The sequence below is a fragment of the Mytilus californianus genome, unplaced genomic scaffold, assembly GCF_021869535.1.
Source record: "Mytilus californianus isolate M0D057914Y unplaced genomic scaffold, xbMytCali1.0.p SCAF_12, whole genome shotgun sequence".
Lineage (NCBI taxonomy): Eukaryota > Metazoa > Mollusca > Bivalvia > Mytilida > Mytilidae > Mytilus > Mytilus californianus.
In genome coordinates, this window is record NW_026262604.1 from 6,153,237 (window position 1) to 6,172,913 (window position 19,677).

The 19,677-nt window shown below is 32.8% G+C and overlaps 2 protein-coding genes across 2 annotated transcripts in view; both read right to left on the bottom strand.

Moving 5' to 3' along the window:
• The window catches only part of LOC127721266 (zinc finger protein 37-like), an 88,627-nt gene that overhangs the window by 52,900 nt on the left and 16,050 nt on the right, over nt 1–19,677 (bottom strand). The gene's annotated exons all lie outside the window — the stretch shown is intronic.
• Nucleotides 11,788–16,442, bottom strand: LOC127721267 (zinc finger protein 664-like). The gene has a single exon (XM_052227946.1). It carries the CDS (start codon nt 14,085–14,087, stop codon nt 12,729–12,731), a length of 1,359 nt encoding a protein of 452 aa, XP_052083906.1. The 5' UTR covers nt 14,088–16,442; the 3' UTR covers nt 11,788–12,728.

Here is a 19,677-nt window from a genome sequence, read left to right on the forward strand (position 1 = left end):
TATACGCCATTGTTTTTCACATTATCATGATATTTCTTTACAACATTTTAATTATATTATGCAAATATTTTAGAAAATATATTAGAAAACGTTTTAGCGATATATATTCTACCATACATTTAATGTTTTTCTCACGTTTTTTTGTGATATTTTCATGACATTAGACACAACATTTTAAAAACATTTTAAAGATGTTTTTGTGTTTGCTGGGCAGCAACCCATAGATTTAAGAACCATTCTATAATATTCTCAGGAAAAGAATTTGTATAAAATGAGTGTTTTATACAGAATCAAATCTGAAATTGACCTATAGGATATTATAGGCTATCGGGTCAGTTCGCCCTAGGTCCGTTCACCCTGAGTCTGTTCGCCCTGGAATACGCCTCCTTACTTTATCTAAAAATATTAGTATTAGGGTATTAAAGTTTAATTAACTCATTCAGATATTTATGTGGTACATAATTTTTTGAAATTTATGAAAACACATGGAAATGTTTAAAATCAATGGAGTGTTTTTTTAGCATTAATTGTCCTAATAATAATATATATATCTCACTAATTATTGTAATAATTGTACATGTCTTTGATGGATTAATAATAAAAACAACATTTTGTTTTGATAAACTAGTCAGCTTGGAAGGAGTTAAAATGGTGTATGAATTGTAAAAAATGACAAGGATCCATAATTTCATTTGTAATAATACTGCATAAATTGACGGAACAGAATTATTAAAATTGTAAAAAATCTCTAAAGATAAATGCATTGTATTCCAATATTCTACTATACAAATCAATGGAAAATATTTGGTTGGACACTAGGCGAACAGATACTAGGGCGAACGTGAATCAGGGCGTACGGATGGCGGATTCAGAATATAGCAGTATACGGTTAGCAGGTTAACATGATCCTAAAAATGTTAAATAGACGTTCCATAGAAATATAAATGTTCTTTACTATGTTAAAAAAACATATATTAATAACAAGAAAAGAGTCTCGGTTTTTAAACCAAACAACATTGTCCCCCAACATATCTAAATCAACACTGATCAACAATATTCATAGATCTAATTTCAATGACTGTTGATTGTTGGCAGATTTTTTTATTTTTTTATTTTTGTGAAAACATTCTGGCTGCACAATTATTGTTTGTTATTTTCAACTTAATCCATATGGACAGTTTAGCATCATTAAATCAAATAATATTACTTACTTACATGCTTATTGACGTACCTAGTCTGTAAGTAATAAAATTATAATGCAGGTATCTAATCAAAGGGAGAAAACCACAAATGAATTTCTATGGAACGCCCATTGAATTCAAGTAGCATTATCATAGCATTGTATGCGTTCAATATTAGAAAGCATTAGATCAAGCTGGTCTCCACATTCGTTAGGTATCTATCTTTTGATTTATAGAGAAAGGGGGGGGGGGGGGGGGGGGGGGTAGGAAGAAAAATTTGGTCTCGTAGCCGTATTTTGTTAAGTTGTAATGAGGGGGGGCAATACCTTATGTTAACCTGTTTTGGCCTTTTTCAAGATGTTGTTAACTGTTATCTGAGATAACTGTTTTCAACCCACTGTGTTAACTGTTATCAGCATTTTTGCATTTGTTGTTAACTGTTTTTGCCAAAATTTAGTCCAAATGATTATGACGTCTGGCAAAGCTATTTTATTTTTTTTCTGGGACGCCTTCCTAAAAATTTGACGTAAAACAAAGAAATTCCAGAATTTTACAAAATATACTCATTTAATTTTCTTATAATTGATTGCCATGGTTACTCGTTAAATGTTACATTTCATTATTTTTTTCTGAATACCTTGTTCCTAAGTCTATAATAAGGACAAATTTTAAAATATTTATGCTAACTTTTAAATTTGCAGTAATATTTGGGCCAAATAAAGGCTTAATTGTCCGCTACTTTTTTCACGCTATCCGTAATAAACACATTGTTAATAGACACTTTTCGAGTTCGATGCATTTCCGTCAAAAATAAAAATAAAACGATGCCCATAAACGCACGAATGATGTTCACTAAAACCAAAGTTTTTGATTCTGGTTTTAGTGAACATCATTCGTGCGTTTAGGGGCATCGTCACTTCCGTTCCAATGTTGAGCGAGTGGTTGAAAAACTATAATGTTATATTGCACGAATTATTCGTAAAATTAAATTATCATAATTGACAATCAGCACTGCTGTCATTAGAGAATTGTGATTAAGTACTTACAAAACAAAATTTGTTTCTAGTTTATCCTGCACAATGACGATCATTAAGACGCTTGATGAACGTTAAAGGGATACTTCGCAAAAAAATGAAAAATTGATATTATGTTGATTATGTATAAAACAAGAGTGCACACGCTGAAATGTCTCGCCTTCTTTACTAATCATTGATATTATGTTGATAGTCCTAAATATAAAGCTTTATTACAACTGTCACATAAACTTAACATTAACCAAGTAAACTAAACATTGACCAATGAACCATGAAAATGAGGTCAAGGTCAGATGAACCATGCTAGGCAGGCATGTACAGCTAACAATTCTTCCATACAACAAATAGAGTTGACCTATTGCTTATAGTTTAAGAAAAACAGACCAAAACACAAAAACTTAACACTGAGCAATGAACCTTGAAAATGAGGTCAAGGTCAAATAAAACCTGCGTGACTGCCAAATAGATCATAAAATATTTCCATACACCAAATATAGTTGAACGATTGCATATAGTATAAGAAAAACAGACCAAAACACAAAAACTTAACTATAACCACTGAACCATGAAAATGAGGTCAAGGTCAGATGACACCTGCCCGCTAGAAATGTACAGCTTACAATCATTCCATAACCAAATATAGTAGACCTATGGAATACAGTATAAGAAAAACAGACCAAAACACAAAAACTTAACTATAACCACTGAACCATGAAAATGAGGTCAAGGTCAGATGACACCTGCCAGTTGGACATGTACACCTTACAGTCCTTCCATACACCGAATATACTAGACCTATTGCTTATAGTATCTGAGATATGGACTTGACCACCAAAACTTAACCTTGTTCACTGATCCATGAAATGAGGTCGAGGTCAAGTGAAAACTGTGTGACGGGCATGAGGACCTTGCAAGGTACGCACATACCAAATATAGTTGAACTATTGCACATAGTATTAGAAAAAAAGACCAAAACTCAAAAACTTAACTTTGACCACTGAACCATGAAAATAAGGTCAAGGTCAGATGACACCTGCCCGCTAGACATGTACACCTTACAATCATTCCATACACCAAATATAGTAGACCTATGGCATACAGTATAAGAAAAACAGACCAAAACACAAAAACTTAACTATAACCACTGAACCATGAAAATGAGGTCAAGGTCAGATGACACCTGCCAGTTGGACATGTACACCTTACAGTCCTTCCATACACCGAATATACTAGACCTATTGCTTATAGTATCTGAGATATGGACTTGACCACCAAAACTTAACCTTGTTCACTGATCCATGAAATGAGGTCGAGGTCAAGTGAAAACTGTGTGACGGGCATGAGGACCTTGCAAGGTACGCACATACCAAATATAGTTGAACTATTGCACATAGTATTAGAAAAAAAGACCAAAACTCAAAAACTTAACTTTGACCACTGAACCATGAAAATGAGGTCAAGGTCAGATGACACCTGCCCCCTAGACATGTACACCTTACAATCATTCCATACACCAAATATAGTAGACCTATGGCATACAGTATAAGAAATACAGACCAAAACACAAAAACTTAACTATAACCACTGAACCATGAAAATGAGGTCAAGGTCAGATGACACCTGCCAGTTGGACATGTACACCTTACAGTCCTTCCATACACCGAATATACTAGACCTATTGCTTATAGTATCTGAGATATGGACTTGACCACCAAAACTTAACCTTGTTCACTGATCCATGAAATGAGGTCGAGGTCAAGTGAAAACTGTGTGACGGGCATGAGGACCTTGCAAGGTACGCACATACCAAATATAGTTGAACTATTGCACATAGTATTAGAAAAAAAGACCAAAACTCAAAAACTTAACTTTGACCACTGAACCATGAAAATGAGGTCAAGGTCAAATGACACCTGCCCGCTAGACATGTACACCTTACAATCATTCCATACACCAAATATAGTAGACCTATGGCATACAGTATAAGAAAAACAGACCAAAACACAAAAACTTAACTATAACCACTGAACCATGAAAATGAGGTCAAGGTCAGATGACACCTGCCAGTTGGACATGTACACCTTACAGTCCTTCCATACACCGAATATACTAGACCTATTGCTTATAGTATCTGAGATATGGACTTGACCACCAAAACTTAACCTTGTTCACTGATCCATGAAATGAGGTCGAGGTCAAGTGAAAACTGTCTGACGGGCATGAGGACCTTGCAAGGTACGCACATACCAAATATAGTTATCTTATTACTTATAATAAGAGAGAATCTAACATTACAAAAAATCTTAACTTTTTTTTCAAGTAGTCACTGAACCATGAAAATGAGGTCAAGGACATTGGACATGTGACTGACGGAAACTTCGTAACATGAGGCATCCATATACAAAGTATGAAGCATCCAGACCTTCCACCTTCTAAAATATAAAGCTTTTAAGAAGTTAGCTAACGCCGCCGCCGCCGCCGTAGCCGCCGCCGCCGCCGCCGCCGGATCGCTATCCCTATGTCGAGCTTTCTGCGACAAAAGTCGCAGGCTCGACAAAAACCACAAATTCATAAATATTAAAGTTTATTCTGCTAGATAAGAGATCACCATAGATTTTAAATTTAGAGTATCACTTCTCCGCGTGCGGCCATTTTGACATCATCCCTGAATAGAAACCACGATATATCTATAAACCACAAAGGACCAAAACAAGCAGTAACCTAACGTAGCCGTAATTGAGTGTCGATATCTTGTCAAGCGTATGGTTGTTTTACCCGACAAGGAAAGCCTAAACAGTTTCCCGGGTCACAAAAAAAGATTATAATAGACATGGTTGTGCATGCAACCTTTCCTAACTAACTTGATAGGCGGAAAATGTAATTATATATAAATTTTTTTGAATAACTACTATGGTCTGTCGTTTTAAAACTGTTTTTTACTAAGTTTTTGAAACAAGAAATTTTAATGGAAATTAGTTAAAAAGTTCAAAGTGATAAATTAAGTGTTACGTGTAAAAATGTTTTCGAAAATCTAGTGTATTCATAATTAATTTATGTAATAATCTTATTTAAATAAATTCGGACCTTCCCTTATCTGATCACCAGTATGGCTAAAGGAATTGTTCCCAGAGGTATTGTGAGTTGACACGTCCAGGTATTCAAGCGATTTCCTGTCGGGCTTTAAAACTCTTATTACACAATAACATAGAGCAAGTTCGTACATCACTTCACCTCTGAGGGTATTGAGAAGTGTACACGGCCGATAACTTGTAACTTTCCATTTTGAAACTATCAGGTGAGTATAGTGCTTTGTCTTGCGTTTCCGATAGTGATATACTAGTCTTTACTAAACCATAGATATAATAGCCATTATATATATGACTAAACTCATACGCTTGTTTATAAATAACATTTATGGTGTAAAGAATATTTATGAAAATCTAAATAATTCCAAAAAAAGATTTGATAAAATAAAAATATATTTACATATTTTCCAAACGTAAATTGGGGAAAATGTAAGTAATTACTCGTTGTCAATAATTATGGACATTTTGAAACGTACAAATATTGATTTAACAAAATGTTCGCACTTGTCGATCATTGGATTATACGCCTAGATAGAAGGTTACGGAACTATAGATAGTCGCAATTTAGAATATATACATGTATATTGAATATACGAGAGAAACATCCAAAACCAATCTGATTTAAATACAGGTCGATATCTAACTTGCTTTGGTTCATCGAAGTTATGCACATAGTAAAATCACAGATTTTTATTTCAATTAGAATATTTGGACAGTTTAAGAAAGTCGTCATCATCTCAATGGTTGTGTATTATGTATAATAATGTAATAATGTGAACATGGTTATATTATACCGGTAGTACCTCATGTCAATTTTCCTGTTCCGACTTGCATGTAATATATAATGATCCCCAAAAAGCTTATTTGAAGAAATAAAGAAACTTCACTCCGAATAGACTGATAGTAGATGTATTAACGTCTGGTCATCTAGAGGGTTGATTAATTTATTTAGTTAGCTTAAAAGGGAGGGGGGATAAACCATTCCTAATATTGCACTTATGCATAAAATATAAAATGAGAGTAATATAAGAGAAAATATAAATACGAAAAGTCGTATATCTGGAAAAAAAGTCTCACTGGCAACTATAAAATTTCACGTACAATTGTCATTCTTAATCGAAATAACGGACAGTCATTAAAATACATGCATGTACACTTTGATAAAAAGGGGTGCTGCAGTTGCATATTATTCATCATAAATCTATTTCAAGTATGTACTTTCCTGTCATTCTTATAAGTTAACTCAGAGACATGTGACTATACATCTCTAATTAACGACAATCAACCATATAAATATTTGAATCTGATGTGACTTACCGTTCATCTCTTTCTTTTTTCTTCTTTTGTTTTTTGATTTGGGCAGGTACACAAACATTGTAATGTTAGATATACTGTTCCCAGGTTGGGAGGGGGCGGTGGTTGGAGGCGAAGTATATCGAAAGTTACAAAACAAGAACGTTGTATTGATGAATTCACATGAAGAATTCTGATCTTGGGCGTAGGTTTCTTTTTTTTTAAGTTCAGTGATTTAAATTGAGAGAAAAAAATCTGTCAGAATTTAAATCGTACCGGCAATTTCCAACTAAGAGTCCTCTAAAACCATGAATGGTCATGCTTCACAATCATCAGAATTTTCTTTGCATTGTTACATTCTGTATCGGTAGTGATTTACCTTTACATTTCCGGGTATAACAGAGCTACTTGTATATTACATGTATGTGGTTAGGTGACGTCCCATGAGGTCTTACGTATACAGGTTCACATTTATAATGGTTTCTGATAAAAACAAGGTTTTATGACATTCACACTCCTGCATGTTCTGTATACCAAATTCTTATCTTATTTTCAGACCAAACGAGGATGTGAATATTTTCCAGGAAAAATATTGAGTATCAAAGTATCAAATTAATTTCGGGATTTTTTTCTTTCTTTGTATTAAATCACAGAAACTTAAAGAATATACTGCTTGTCCGCTTTAGGTGTATTCTTGTCGGTAAACGGACAGAAAGTCACAGGACAAAAAGTCACAGGACAAAAAGTCACAGGATATAAAGTCACAAATTTGATAGGAAAAAAAGTCACAGAAAAGTCACAAATAATTTGTTGACAATTGTTTGAATACATAAGAGAAAGATCTTGAAATATTTTCTTTTTATTACATATATCCATTTTTAAGTTAAGGAAATTGTTCATAAGCCTTGATAAATGAAAATTTATTAAATTTTAATCATTCAAAGTATAATTTCTTGGCACCATGAAGCCATTTAAGTACTAATCCACTTTGACATTTTGTTTCCATAACAATTATTTGATCATTATTGATATTTATTGAATAAATGTTAATAACAAAGTTGCTTTATATATAATAGTTCAAGAAGAAAAAACAAAAAAATTTTTTTTTAAATTAGTGTTTTCTTGTTCAAAGAAAAATAAATTTAAAACTGAATTGGGACTTTTTGTCCTGTGACTTTCTGTCCTATATTCTTCTTGTCAGTTAAGACTGACATATATGTCTCTGGTATATAGTGGGTTTATGAATGAATGATAAGTCTTGCAAAGGTACAAGATATAAAGCACATTGAAAATTGATTCCGCCGGTCTGTCTCAAAACTTCAAAAAAGGAAAGTTGACGTTAGATTGATTCTGTTTTTTTTAAACATCGTTGGTCAAATAGCTAAAGTATGTATACGTTGTGAGATTTTAAATATTTTAATAAGGGCATTCCCGATTAAGTAAATGTAGATCGCTGTGGACGGACCAAGCTATATTAATCATGTAACCGCGATAATTTTCTCTAAACATTGAAATATTCAAGGTTAATACCCATGATAATTTGAAAAAGTAAGTACAGTGTATGGTTTATACGCTCATTTTCGTGGGCCATTTTTATTTATAAAATTATTTAATTGAAAGTAATTCAGAATTTCGATGTTACAACAAATACTCACCTATCTATTTTAAAATTAAGCTTACGCAAAATATAAAAGATATACATTTATATAACGGCGATTCAGGTATTTTGCCACCATATTCCTCCCCAAATAATTAATGTTTTTATCATTCATACGAAATGTTGTTCACACCTGTAACGGTGAACCGTGTTGGCTAAAAGGTGTCTTCCTGCTATTCCTACATTTTATAAATACATATTCCTTCTATTCCTACAAACAAAGAACAATAGATTTTGGTATATGGTGTTTTGTTGTTTTAGTAATTTAAATTTAATTAAAATACAGGTAAGTACAGGTAATCTGGAAAGGATGATTACAATGATAAAAATAAATAGAAAAAAAGTAGATGCATTGCAAAGAGTATAGAACAGAAAATTCCCCAAAATGAATGTATTTCTGTTAAAAATGTTTTTAAAATAATAAAACCCTAATACGACTTTAATTTTAAAGTTTAATAGATATTTTAAGGGGATATTATATTGTCCGGTGAACTTTATAAATTTTGACTATGTTCTAATTAAATGGCGTTGTTGCTAGAATAAATGCTACAAAAGTATTATTATTTTTATTATTATCATCAAGGATTTGTAAATCTATCTATACAGATCCTTGTTATCATTGATGTTTTGGGTGGCGGCTTTCCCGGTATGGATCTTGCGCCCTACTAAACACTCATTGTGTGAAAAATTAAAATTTCCTTAGTGTTTCGTATTGTTTCATGTGAGTTCTGGAGTTGTGAAGTCCTTACTTTGTTGTGAAGTTGTACTCATGTAAAATGATACAGGATTTTGAAATATTGATGTTGACATTGCATGATGAATATAAGCTAATTATAATTGCTTTGATTTGAGTGGTAATAGTAGCCGGTAAATGAAATAAATAAAACTAGATAAATGAATGAATCTCAATGTCCATCAGGAAGATTGAGATTATATATTGCTACCCGATAGCCCAGTGTCAATTATATATATATAAAAAAAAGCCAAAGCTATATATGCGTCAAATAAGTAAAACATTGATAAATAAATAATAAATTTATGTTACATTTCTTTAACCTACTTTGAGCTTAGCAAAAAATATTATATCAGAAATTGCCATAGATACCAAGAGACCAGTTTGATTTGTAGTCCCCTGTTCAGTGAGGATCGTCGGGGTGATATGTATTGACCTCTACTGCCCTCACTGACTACTGGGTAGAAAGTAATTGAAGTATCTGGAACAACTATGCAACAGATGGCCCAAGAACTACAAATCATCTAGAGGGCTGGTACAGCAGATTAAAGAAATTGATCAAGGCACACCACCCAAACATATTTAGTCTTGTTAAGCTGCTGAGGCATGAAGAGGCGATTCATGCGTGCAAACTACTCCAATATGCAGCAGGAGGGAAGCATGTACCAAGGCTAATTATTATTTTTCATGAACATGATGAAATAAATAAAATGGAACTTTACCGATCTTTTTTTTATTATTGTCCTCGGTGATATAAGAGGAAACACACATAATACAACAGTACAAAAATAGACAAGAATAAATATTTCTTTCAATAATTTGTATCGTTTTATACTGTTAGTACAAAATGTACACTAAAATTGCACATGAATTGAAAACTAAAAGGTATTTCATTTAAATTTACCCGAAGTTAATTAGCTTCATGTTTTTACAACCTAATCCGATTTAGTCCCATGTTTGTACAAGCATTCCTCCTATTCCTACATGGTTTTCTTACATTTTACATACCGAATTATCAAATGTAGGAATAGCAGGAATAAACCGGCTAAAATTCACTGAGTGAAGATCAAAAAGAATAGAATTACAGAATGCTAATCTTTTTATTACCTTGAATTTAACCACGCATTCAACAGGTAGTCACTAAGTGTCACAGTACAATACACATTGTATTTTCACAGTACTAGTTGGAAATGTTTGCTAGACTGAAGTAAAAGCCGTCAGGTGAGAATACAAACATATGCATTTGTAAAACAATATCAGTTATATATGTTTGTTCAAAATATCCGTCGGAAAAAAAATCATAAAAATATATTCTATTGTATGATTTACTTTTATTACTGTAATCATATCAGAAATCCTTTAAATATAAATCGTATATTTTAATTTTGAAAGTTGCACGGCTGATCACTTTACTTTCTTAATTATTAGTTGGTTAATAGCTACGCCAAATGTTGTCGATGCGCTTTAAATCGCGTTATTAGATGATTAACGAACAAGACTTATAATGAGATTTATTCACTCCCGGCATGCAAAAAGACTTAAACTACGTCACATAAGTCAGGAAGTTGGAATAAATTAAATTATTAATTCCCAATTTTCTTCTTTATTAGTGTTCATATCCAGATAAAACTTGGTAAATATGTTTTTTATGGTATTATGAACATAATAAGATGAAAAGTAAAAAATCGCGAATTTTACCTTTAATAGTGCAGGGATACAGGCGATCCCCTCTACCTGGTAAATGACGTCATAAAGTCGCGCATAACTGACGAGTTTTTTTTCGGTGACGGATGAACTCGAAAGTGGTCTTTTGATTCAAGGGGTAAGTATGGGGTACCCTACATGACGAATATGACGGTAACATATTTGTTGAACTAACACTAAGGATCAACGTTTTACTCCACTTGAAGCTGCTGACGGTAGCTACAAAATCAGACTTGACGAATCACGATAAAAAGGAATAAGGCTTATTTAAGGTTTATGACCCCTTCTGTAGCCATGTGAATTACGAAATTTTCAAACTGCAATAGTATCAAAATAGCAAAGATAATGCATAATAGAAATATGCCATTTTGTACATATACCAAAGAGAAACTTCGTGCAAAGCAATATTATTTATTGTTTCCTTGTATTTAATAGAAAAAGGGGATTTTGGGAAGATAAAACCAAATTTTTTGTAGAAAATCTACAGACTTTAATACAGAGATTTTTGTTATAAAATTTTAAACATAGATTACTCACTTGTTTTTCTATGACGTGCTAGCGTTTATTGTTTACGAAAAGTCCTAAATACTATATATAGTAACCTTTCAATTCCCAAAAAACTCGTGCTGAGTCACTAAAGTTGGGCGCACCCTAGAAGGTGTACTTGAATTGATCCATTTTTATAGTTATTTTTTTTACCGATATCTAAATTTATAAATATGTTTTACGGAAATCAATGCTGTCACTGCATGCAATAATCATCTACCTATCGAGCACCAAATTGGGTGAAAAGTCATAACCATGAAAACTTAACATTGACAAATACTAGTAAACCGTTTAAGATGAGCTCAAGGTGACCTAAAACCTACAAGACAATCATTCACACCTTATAGTCATTTCATACACCAAGTTTAAGTATACTATTTCCTATAACATTTGATAACTAAACATTGTAAAATGAACCATGAAATTGAGGTCAATGTAAGATAAAACCTACTAGTCGGACATGTACACCTTACCATCATTCCATATAGCAAATTTTAGGGCCATTATGCTTATAGTATCTGAGAAATGGACAAAATCACAACAAGAGTGCACACGCTGAAATGTCTCACCTTCTTTATTGACCATTGATTTTATTTTGATAATCCTAAATACAAAGCTCTAATACATGCATCACATAAACTTAAAATGATCCAGGAAATGAGTCAAGGTCAGATAAACCAAACGGGAAACACATGTCATCAATACAACCGTTTAATACACCAAACATAGTTGACCTATTGATTATAGTTTCTAGGAAACAGACTTAACCAGGAACACTAAACATTGACTAATGAATCATGAAATTGAGATCAAGTTCAGATGAACCATGCCAGAAATGTGTATCTGGTGCAGTAAACTTGATACTGTTAAAATATTAATTTAATACATAAAGTGTTTTGGTGTGACACCTGTAAGTTATACAGTTAATTTAAGTACTTAGAAGAGGAATAATTACTCCTTGTAACGATATGAAACTTAATGTCATTCAGACATATATTGTTAATGTTATCAGGGTTTATAGAAAAGAGGAAATGGACCAAAAACACACAGCAAAATAGACAAAACATAATTATCATAAATAAAGAGAACAATCGACCAAAAATAGACAAGATGCTGTAAAAGATACAGAAAATCGGATTTTCCTGTAGGGGTCGAACAATGGCCAGTTGAGCAAGTATATACACAACATTTAAGCTTAAAACAGCTCTGACGGAAACTTCATAATATTAGGCATCTATATACAAAGTATGAAGGATCCAAGTCTTCTACCTTCTGAATTATTATGTTTTAATAAGTTTGTTAACGCCGCAGTGGCCGTCTATGCCAGATCACTATCCCTTTGTCGAGCTTTCTGCGACAGAAGTTGCAGATTCGACAAAAATGTGAATTTAGATATCAGTGTACACGTTTAATACACAGAAGCATGATCTTCTATCCTTTAATGTGGCATAAGTTCTTTCTCAGCATTTTTTCATGCATCATATTCAACATGTCCTAATGCGGTTGAATACATATGTGTGTCTGTGAATTCATAAACTGACTAAATCCTCTTCCACATACATCACATTTAAAAGGTTTATCACCGGTGTGTATTCTCATATGGGTCCTCATGGTGTGTCCAAGACTAAATCCTTTACCACATACATCACATTTATAAGGTTTATCACCGTTGTGTATTCTCATGTGTATCCGTAAGCTATAACTATTAGGGTAACTTTTACTGCATTCGTCACATTTATACTTTTTGTCACCAGTATGTACGGTAATGTGTCTCTGTAAGTTACCACTATGACTAAATGCTTTACCACATACATCACATTTATAAGGTTTATCACCAGTGTGTGTTCTCATATGGGTCCTCAAGTTCTGTTCAGAACTGAATTCTCTTCCACATAAACTACATTTATAAGGATTATCTTCAGTATGTTTATCTCCAGTATGTATTGTCATGTGTTTCTGTATACCATAAATATGCATAAAAAATTTTGCACATACATCACATTTATAAGGTTTTTCTCCAGTATGTGTTCTCATATGGGTCTGTAAGGTACCATTCTGCCTAAACGCCTTAACACATACATCACATTTAAAAGGTTTATCACCGGTGTGTGTTCTCATATGGGCCCTCATGCTCTGTCCAAAACTAAATTCTCTTCCACATACATCACATTTATAAGGTGTATCTCCAGTGTGTATTTTTATGTGTGCCTGTAAGGTATCTATCCGACTAAATTTTTTGCCACACATATCACACTCATAAGGTTTATCACCAGTGTGTGTTCTCATGTGTCTCTGTAAATTATTTATAAGCATAAAAACTTTTTCACATACATCACATTTATAAGGTTTATCTCCAGTGTGAGTTCTCATGTGAGCTTGTAAATTACGATTCTGCCTAAAATCTTTACCACATACATCACATTGATATGGTTTATCACCTGTATGCAATTTCATGTGTTGCAATAAGTTAAAATTTTGACTACACTCTTTACCACAAACTTTACATTTATAAGGTGTATAACCAGTGTGTGTTCTCATGTGTATTTTTAAACCATGATTTGTACTCAGCCCCTTATTACATATATCACATTTAAATATGTTGAAAGTCTTTTTATCAATGTGTGATCTCATATGCGACTTCAGATTTGTGCCGTTACTGCAACGTTTACCACACACTTTACATTCATAGTCATTTTTGCCTGCATTTGAGATGAAGTGTTCCTTTGACTTGTCCGTTGTCTTAACAAGGGAGATGATCATGGAATCAGGTGTATTTTCGTTGTTAGACATTTTATTTGTATCTTTTCCTTCTCGTCCACTTCTTACATTCTCGATGAATAAAAAAAAACACATTTAACATAGCTGTATATATATATATCGATTTATCCTGCAATTAGCCAACTATTGTACAAATAATAGGTATACAAATAAATTTTTCCTTTATTCGTTCTTGTTAAAATAAAGTCTCCTGTTACCCCACGTCCATGTTGAGCAAGCGGTAATATGAATATTTGTGTCTCCTAACCAGTTTATTTTGGGGTACTCTACGCGGTCTGCGTTTCAACTATGTCGATTTCTTTGATTGATCGTTGGTTGCTAAACGTCCAGTGGTCGATTTCTTTGAGAAATTAGAGACAATGATTCAGATTCTAATAAGTAAATTTTCAAGTAATTTCAGGATAAACACAATATATGTACATTGTCGGAAAATATAATATTTATACGTCAATGACCTCAACTAACCTATTAGCCACGCCTACTTACCGGAACTACTGTATTTCATCAACAATGTCACGTCACAACCATGACAACGTGTATCCCGCAATGGTGGTAAGTCGTGCACTTAAGGCCATTTTTTATTTAATTTTTCTGTAGACTTAGCTTTGTTTTTTTATTACTGTGTATTGTCAAGCTTGGTTACTCATAATTGTTTCTCAGTCACTGAATGTACGATGTTGTTTCATACTGCAGCAGATGACCCGGTTTGATTACATTCAAATTCTAATGGCTTCAAAACCACGTGACACATTGAATCGTTATATCCAATCAAATTGCTCTACTGTCAATTAGGTGATTTTTTAGTACAAGGCAATTATATTATTTGTTTGTATGATATTGCTTTGAAATAGTTTGCAATAAATTGGGGGTTTATTCAATAGGAAACCTCATTATTAGCCATGAAATTCGATATCAATGGAATTTTATATGAATATTTACTTATGGTCAGAATATCGATCTCTTTATATTGAACCAATTTTTTTTTTTATGAAAAATATATGTATGTTGTTTTTTATTAACCTACTCTATATTCCTGAACAAAAATATGGCATGATTATCGTTTGTTTCCCAAAGTTTTTCTTTCAATTTGGATGGGTTTTTTTCGCGGGAAAATCGCGTAAGACGTAAGGTGCTTGCCATTTTGAAATTCTTAAAAATACGATTTGCTTGGCCTGTTTGGTCTGCCATTAAGATTGATGACGCTAAATGGAATGTAAACAAAGCAATGGAGGCCGGAAGAGGGGATTTCTGAAGTTCTGGAATGTTTTTAGGCATTCGGAAGTCAGGTTTGAAACGGCCATTAGAAAATTGGCATTTTTGTACAATGCTTTAGAATAACAATGAAAACATATCTTTAGAAATGTTTGTTTATTTAGAAGTGTAGAAAAAATGTATTCTGCACTAATTTTGTACGCTGGTATTGGCGTAGTGACGTCAATGCGGAGTTTTCCCGTGTGATAAGTACAATAACAAAATCCGAACGAACCAACATTATGACCGATTATAGACTACGGTAGGATAGTAACAATTGTCAAACTTTTGTAAATTTAAACTTGTTATGTCTTGAAATTCGTAATTTACATACCATGTTTATTAAATATTATTAAATTAGTTTATTTTCTCTTTCTAATTCCTAAAAAAGTCAATGTCTTATCGCCTGGACTTTATGAGTTACTACGCTTATAGGGAAATACCCAGACAATGGTACCCCAAGAGGGAAATTCCAAACACTTTTTTTTAACAATAAATTTGTTACGTTTTTTATTTTTTTTTTATGTTTTTTATCGATTTCAGTATAAAGACAATATACGTATAGTGTCTAATTATTTGTTCTCGCTATGAAGCAACAGAGCCTCGCTTTTCGTCCTGTTTCTCTTCTTCTTCCTTTATAGTACAGGCCTCCCATGGGAGTAGTATCCTACTGTTTTATGCACATGTTCTATGTGAGAACAACAAATGTGCGGGTAAGTGCGAATTATCTACAGTGAAAACGGTGCTTCTTTTCTAAAGCTCATACAACATGTACAAATAAATTTTATATTTTCCGACAACATACATATATTGTATATGTATGTGTTGTATATGTATGTGGTTTATATAATTACATTAAAATAAGCAATAAATCACATACACAAAGTCATGGAGTCTACAGAAAAGAGATTAAGGTTAAACATAGGTCAACAATCACATCAAATTCTAAATGTAAATTATAATTCACGCGCATCAATGCCTCATTAAGCAGGAAGATGTCAGAGTCACAGCAAACCGTATTTTCCTGCAGAGGTCGAACCCTGAGCAGTTGAGCAAGTATGGACACTAAATTTATAAGCTTATAACAGCTCTGAATTTGGATTGTTATCGTATATTTGAGTATAGGTTTGTGACACAAAATGAATATGGTCAAAGAACTGAAATATTTGAAATTGGACATTTACCTATTATAATCCAAAATCTAAGTACATTGATAGAATCAGCATATCAAATAACCCCAAAGAATTCAATTTTTGATGAAATCAAACAAGTTTAAATTGAACCACAAAATGTTGAATAATCTTCTATTCCTGGCTCTCTAATACATTTATCCAACTGTTTGTGTCATTCATGTGCACATGTGTGTGATCAGTATTTTCCATAGATTTGATTTTCAAAAGTTAAAATAGTAAAATATAGTTTCTTTTTTGTGTAACCATGGCAAAATTCTGCATGTATTTACCATAAAATATTGCAAAAAGGGGGATGGAAATGTCACATATTCTCCACAAATTTGGTTCAAACTAGAATTTCCCTGAAATTTAGAATATTTTATGGAAAACAACCCATCCTGATGTATAAAAAGTACTTAAATTAAATAAAATAGGGGTTGATAATTTCTATCAAAATAAATCAATAATTGCAATTGTATTCGACACAAACAAGAGTATTCTTTTCCTCATGAAATTTAAACATAAAAAAAAATTTATATTGGTGCCTTTGAAATAAATAGTTACAAATAACACTGAATTATTTTTTATCAAATGAAATAAAAGTTATCATTTTAAACAATGCAAACATAAATTTATAGTGTATTTTCTTTTAATTTCTAATGAAAAACAGCATATAATGAAGAACGTAAAATACAAAAATCTAATGGCGGTCAATAATTTCCATTAAAATGAAGAAATGATTGCTTTCTTATTCAATTAAAACGAAAGTTTATGTATATTTAAAAGAAAGTCTGCGTTTATCACTGACTCATAAGTAATGTGGAGTTCGTTTTAAAATAAGAGTTTTAATATATATGTATCCGTCCAATTGGTGTATTTATATTTAATTTCGCTGTCAAAGTAACTTTCACATAGCTTATTTGACGTATTTGACAGATTCTATGGTTCATCGATCACAGATCTGTCATGGACCAGTAAAAGTATCCATCACTGATCAGTCACCGATCAGTCATGTTCACATCAAACAGTAACGCCAGTGGCAGATCCAGAAATTTTCATAAAGGGGGGGTGGGTACTGACTACTTAAGATGGCCTCGCTCCCGTCATGCTTCAGTGGTTCCCTATATAATCAACCAAATTTTACAACAACAAAAAAGTACCAAAAAAAGAGGGTTGCCCGACCCCGCTAAATCCGCCTCTAAACGCCTCATGTACATGACATTTTTAACATTGAACTGAGCAGGCTTTTCAATAGCAGCCATTCATAGTGTTTTAAGAACCATTCTATACTATTCGCAAGAAAAGAATTTGTATAAAAAGAGTTTAATAACGGAATCAAATCTAAAATTGACGAAAAGAATATAACAGTACACGGTTAATATTGTCCTAAAACTGTTAATTAGACGTTCCATAGAAACATAAATTTTCTATACGTTGTTAAAAAAAAAAATATCTTATTTACATGTAAAGTGTCGCAGATTTTATTTAAAACAAACAACATTGTCTTCCAAATATTTACATCAACACTGATAAACGATATTGATCGATCTGATATCAGCGAGTGTAAGTCACTAAGTGTCGGTCGACTTTATTATTTTTATTATCTGAATACGTAGTGCACATTTCCTTAGTAAAAACTTATTATTTGCGGTGAAGTTTTTGTATAAAGTTTGAAATTATTATATAAAGTAACATTGCTTACTTACTGCAAGTTTATTGTTGACTCGTGACTGTGTGTATAAATCAAAATAAGACAGGTGTGAAATCAAAGGGCGATAACCACGAATGAATTTCTATGGAACACCCATGGAACTCAAGGAAGTACACCACTAATTCATGGCCCCATTGCTTTCTATGTTAAATTCCTCAATTTCAAGCAGACACAGCTCTTTTGTTTCAAGTTCAAATAAAGTGACAATCATTGCATGTCAAAGCAACACTTTATGGTGTCTTGTACTGGAAAAATCAACATACCTTTAATGGCATATAAGAAAGAACTGGTTCCCGGAACTTCGGATGTACCAAAACAGGTACTTCAGATCTGACATACAGGCAAAAAGTACCCTCTTTATAAAATTTGGTGCAGTTTTTTTAATATTCAAAATTATAAGTCAAAAAGTGTTCTACAATGATCACCAGTCATTCAGCTTTCATTTGATACCAACAATACCTAAATATTCTACATATTTTGAAAGCTACACTCATGCGTAGGAACTATTTTGTGTTAAATATGTACTACTTTCTAGTATGTGCTTTCTGGCCGGGCCGAATTAGTGGTGTTACACCTCAAGTAATACAAGTAATAGCTTTTCTAAAAATCTTGCTGTGTTACTCTGCATAATTGTACAGTTTGAAAAGTTTAGAGTGGTGGGCGCATATTCGCCATGGACACAAATTCGCCGTTTTGCTATTTTTTCTGTAAAATGTGTGTGCCTTTACCCAGTACTTGCATAAATAGATAGTAAAGTCTTTTTGTAATGTTCTTACGGTTGATATTCCTCTTTACCCCCTTTCCAAGGTTTTTCGCACTTATAAAGGAATACGCAGGTGTTTTTAAACAATTTTTGGCTATTATGCAAGATTTATATGGCAATCATGCGCAGTCTTAAAGTAAATATTTGTGAGAAAAATCGTATAGGAATGATCTATCAAGCTTATTCATTTAATTACAATCATTCGTTTTTATAATATACCAGGATAATGAGGATGATCATATCATACATTGCGGCGAAAATGTGTCCCCCATGGTACACGAACAACTTAATTTACTCTTGAGTTTGCGTTCAGTTTTAGAACAATTAACCAATGTTTTGAAGATAATTCCGTTATCAAACAGTTTTTTCATATAGCAAAATTTCTAAATCCTACATAAAAAGTTCCAAATATTTGAATGTAGGTCAGATGTAAGTGGAATGAACGAATTATGCAGCGAATATGGGTCACTCACTCTAGTCTTTTTATTTCAACCGTGTGAGTGATTTTACGCCGATTATAAAATTGGTGATTCTCCTAACATAGGAGGGAGTTGCAGTACAGGTGTATTGGGGGTAAAACATCATGTATGATATAGGGCCTATATTAGTTCCAGGATAATGGCAGATTTCAGTGGCGGATCAAGGGGAGGGGGGGGGGGAGGATTGGAAACCCTCTTTTTTACGATCAATGCATTTAAATGGGGACATATAGTTATAGAACCTCTACTTTACTTTACTTTAGTCTGTACTGTTCCGCCTAAATCAGAC

Coding starts and splice junctions, on each gene's coding strand:
- LOC127721267 (XM_052227946.1), bottom strand. CDS start 14,087: ATGTGTTTTTTTTTATTCATCGAGAATGTAAGAAGTGGACGAGAAGGA.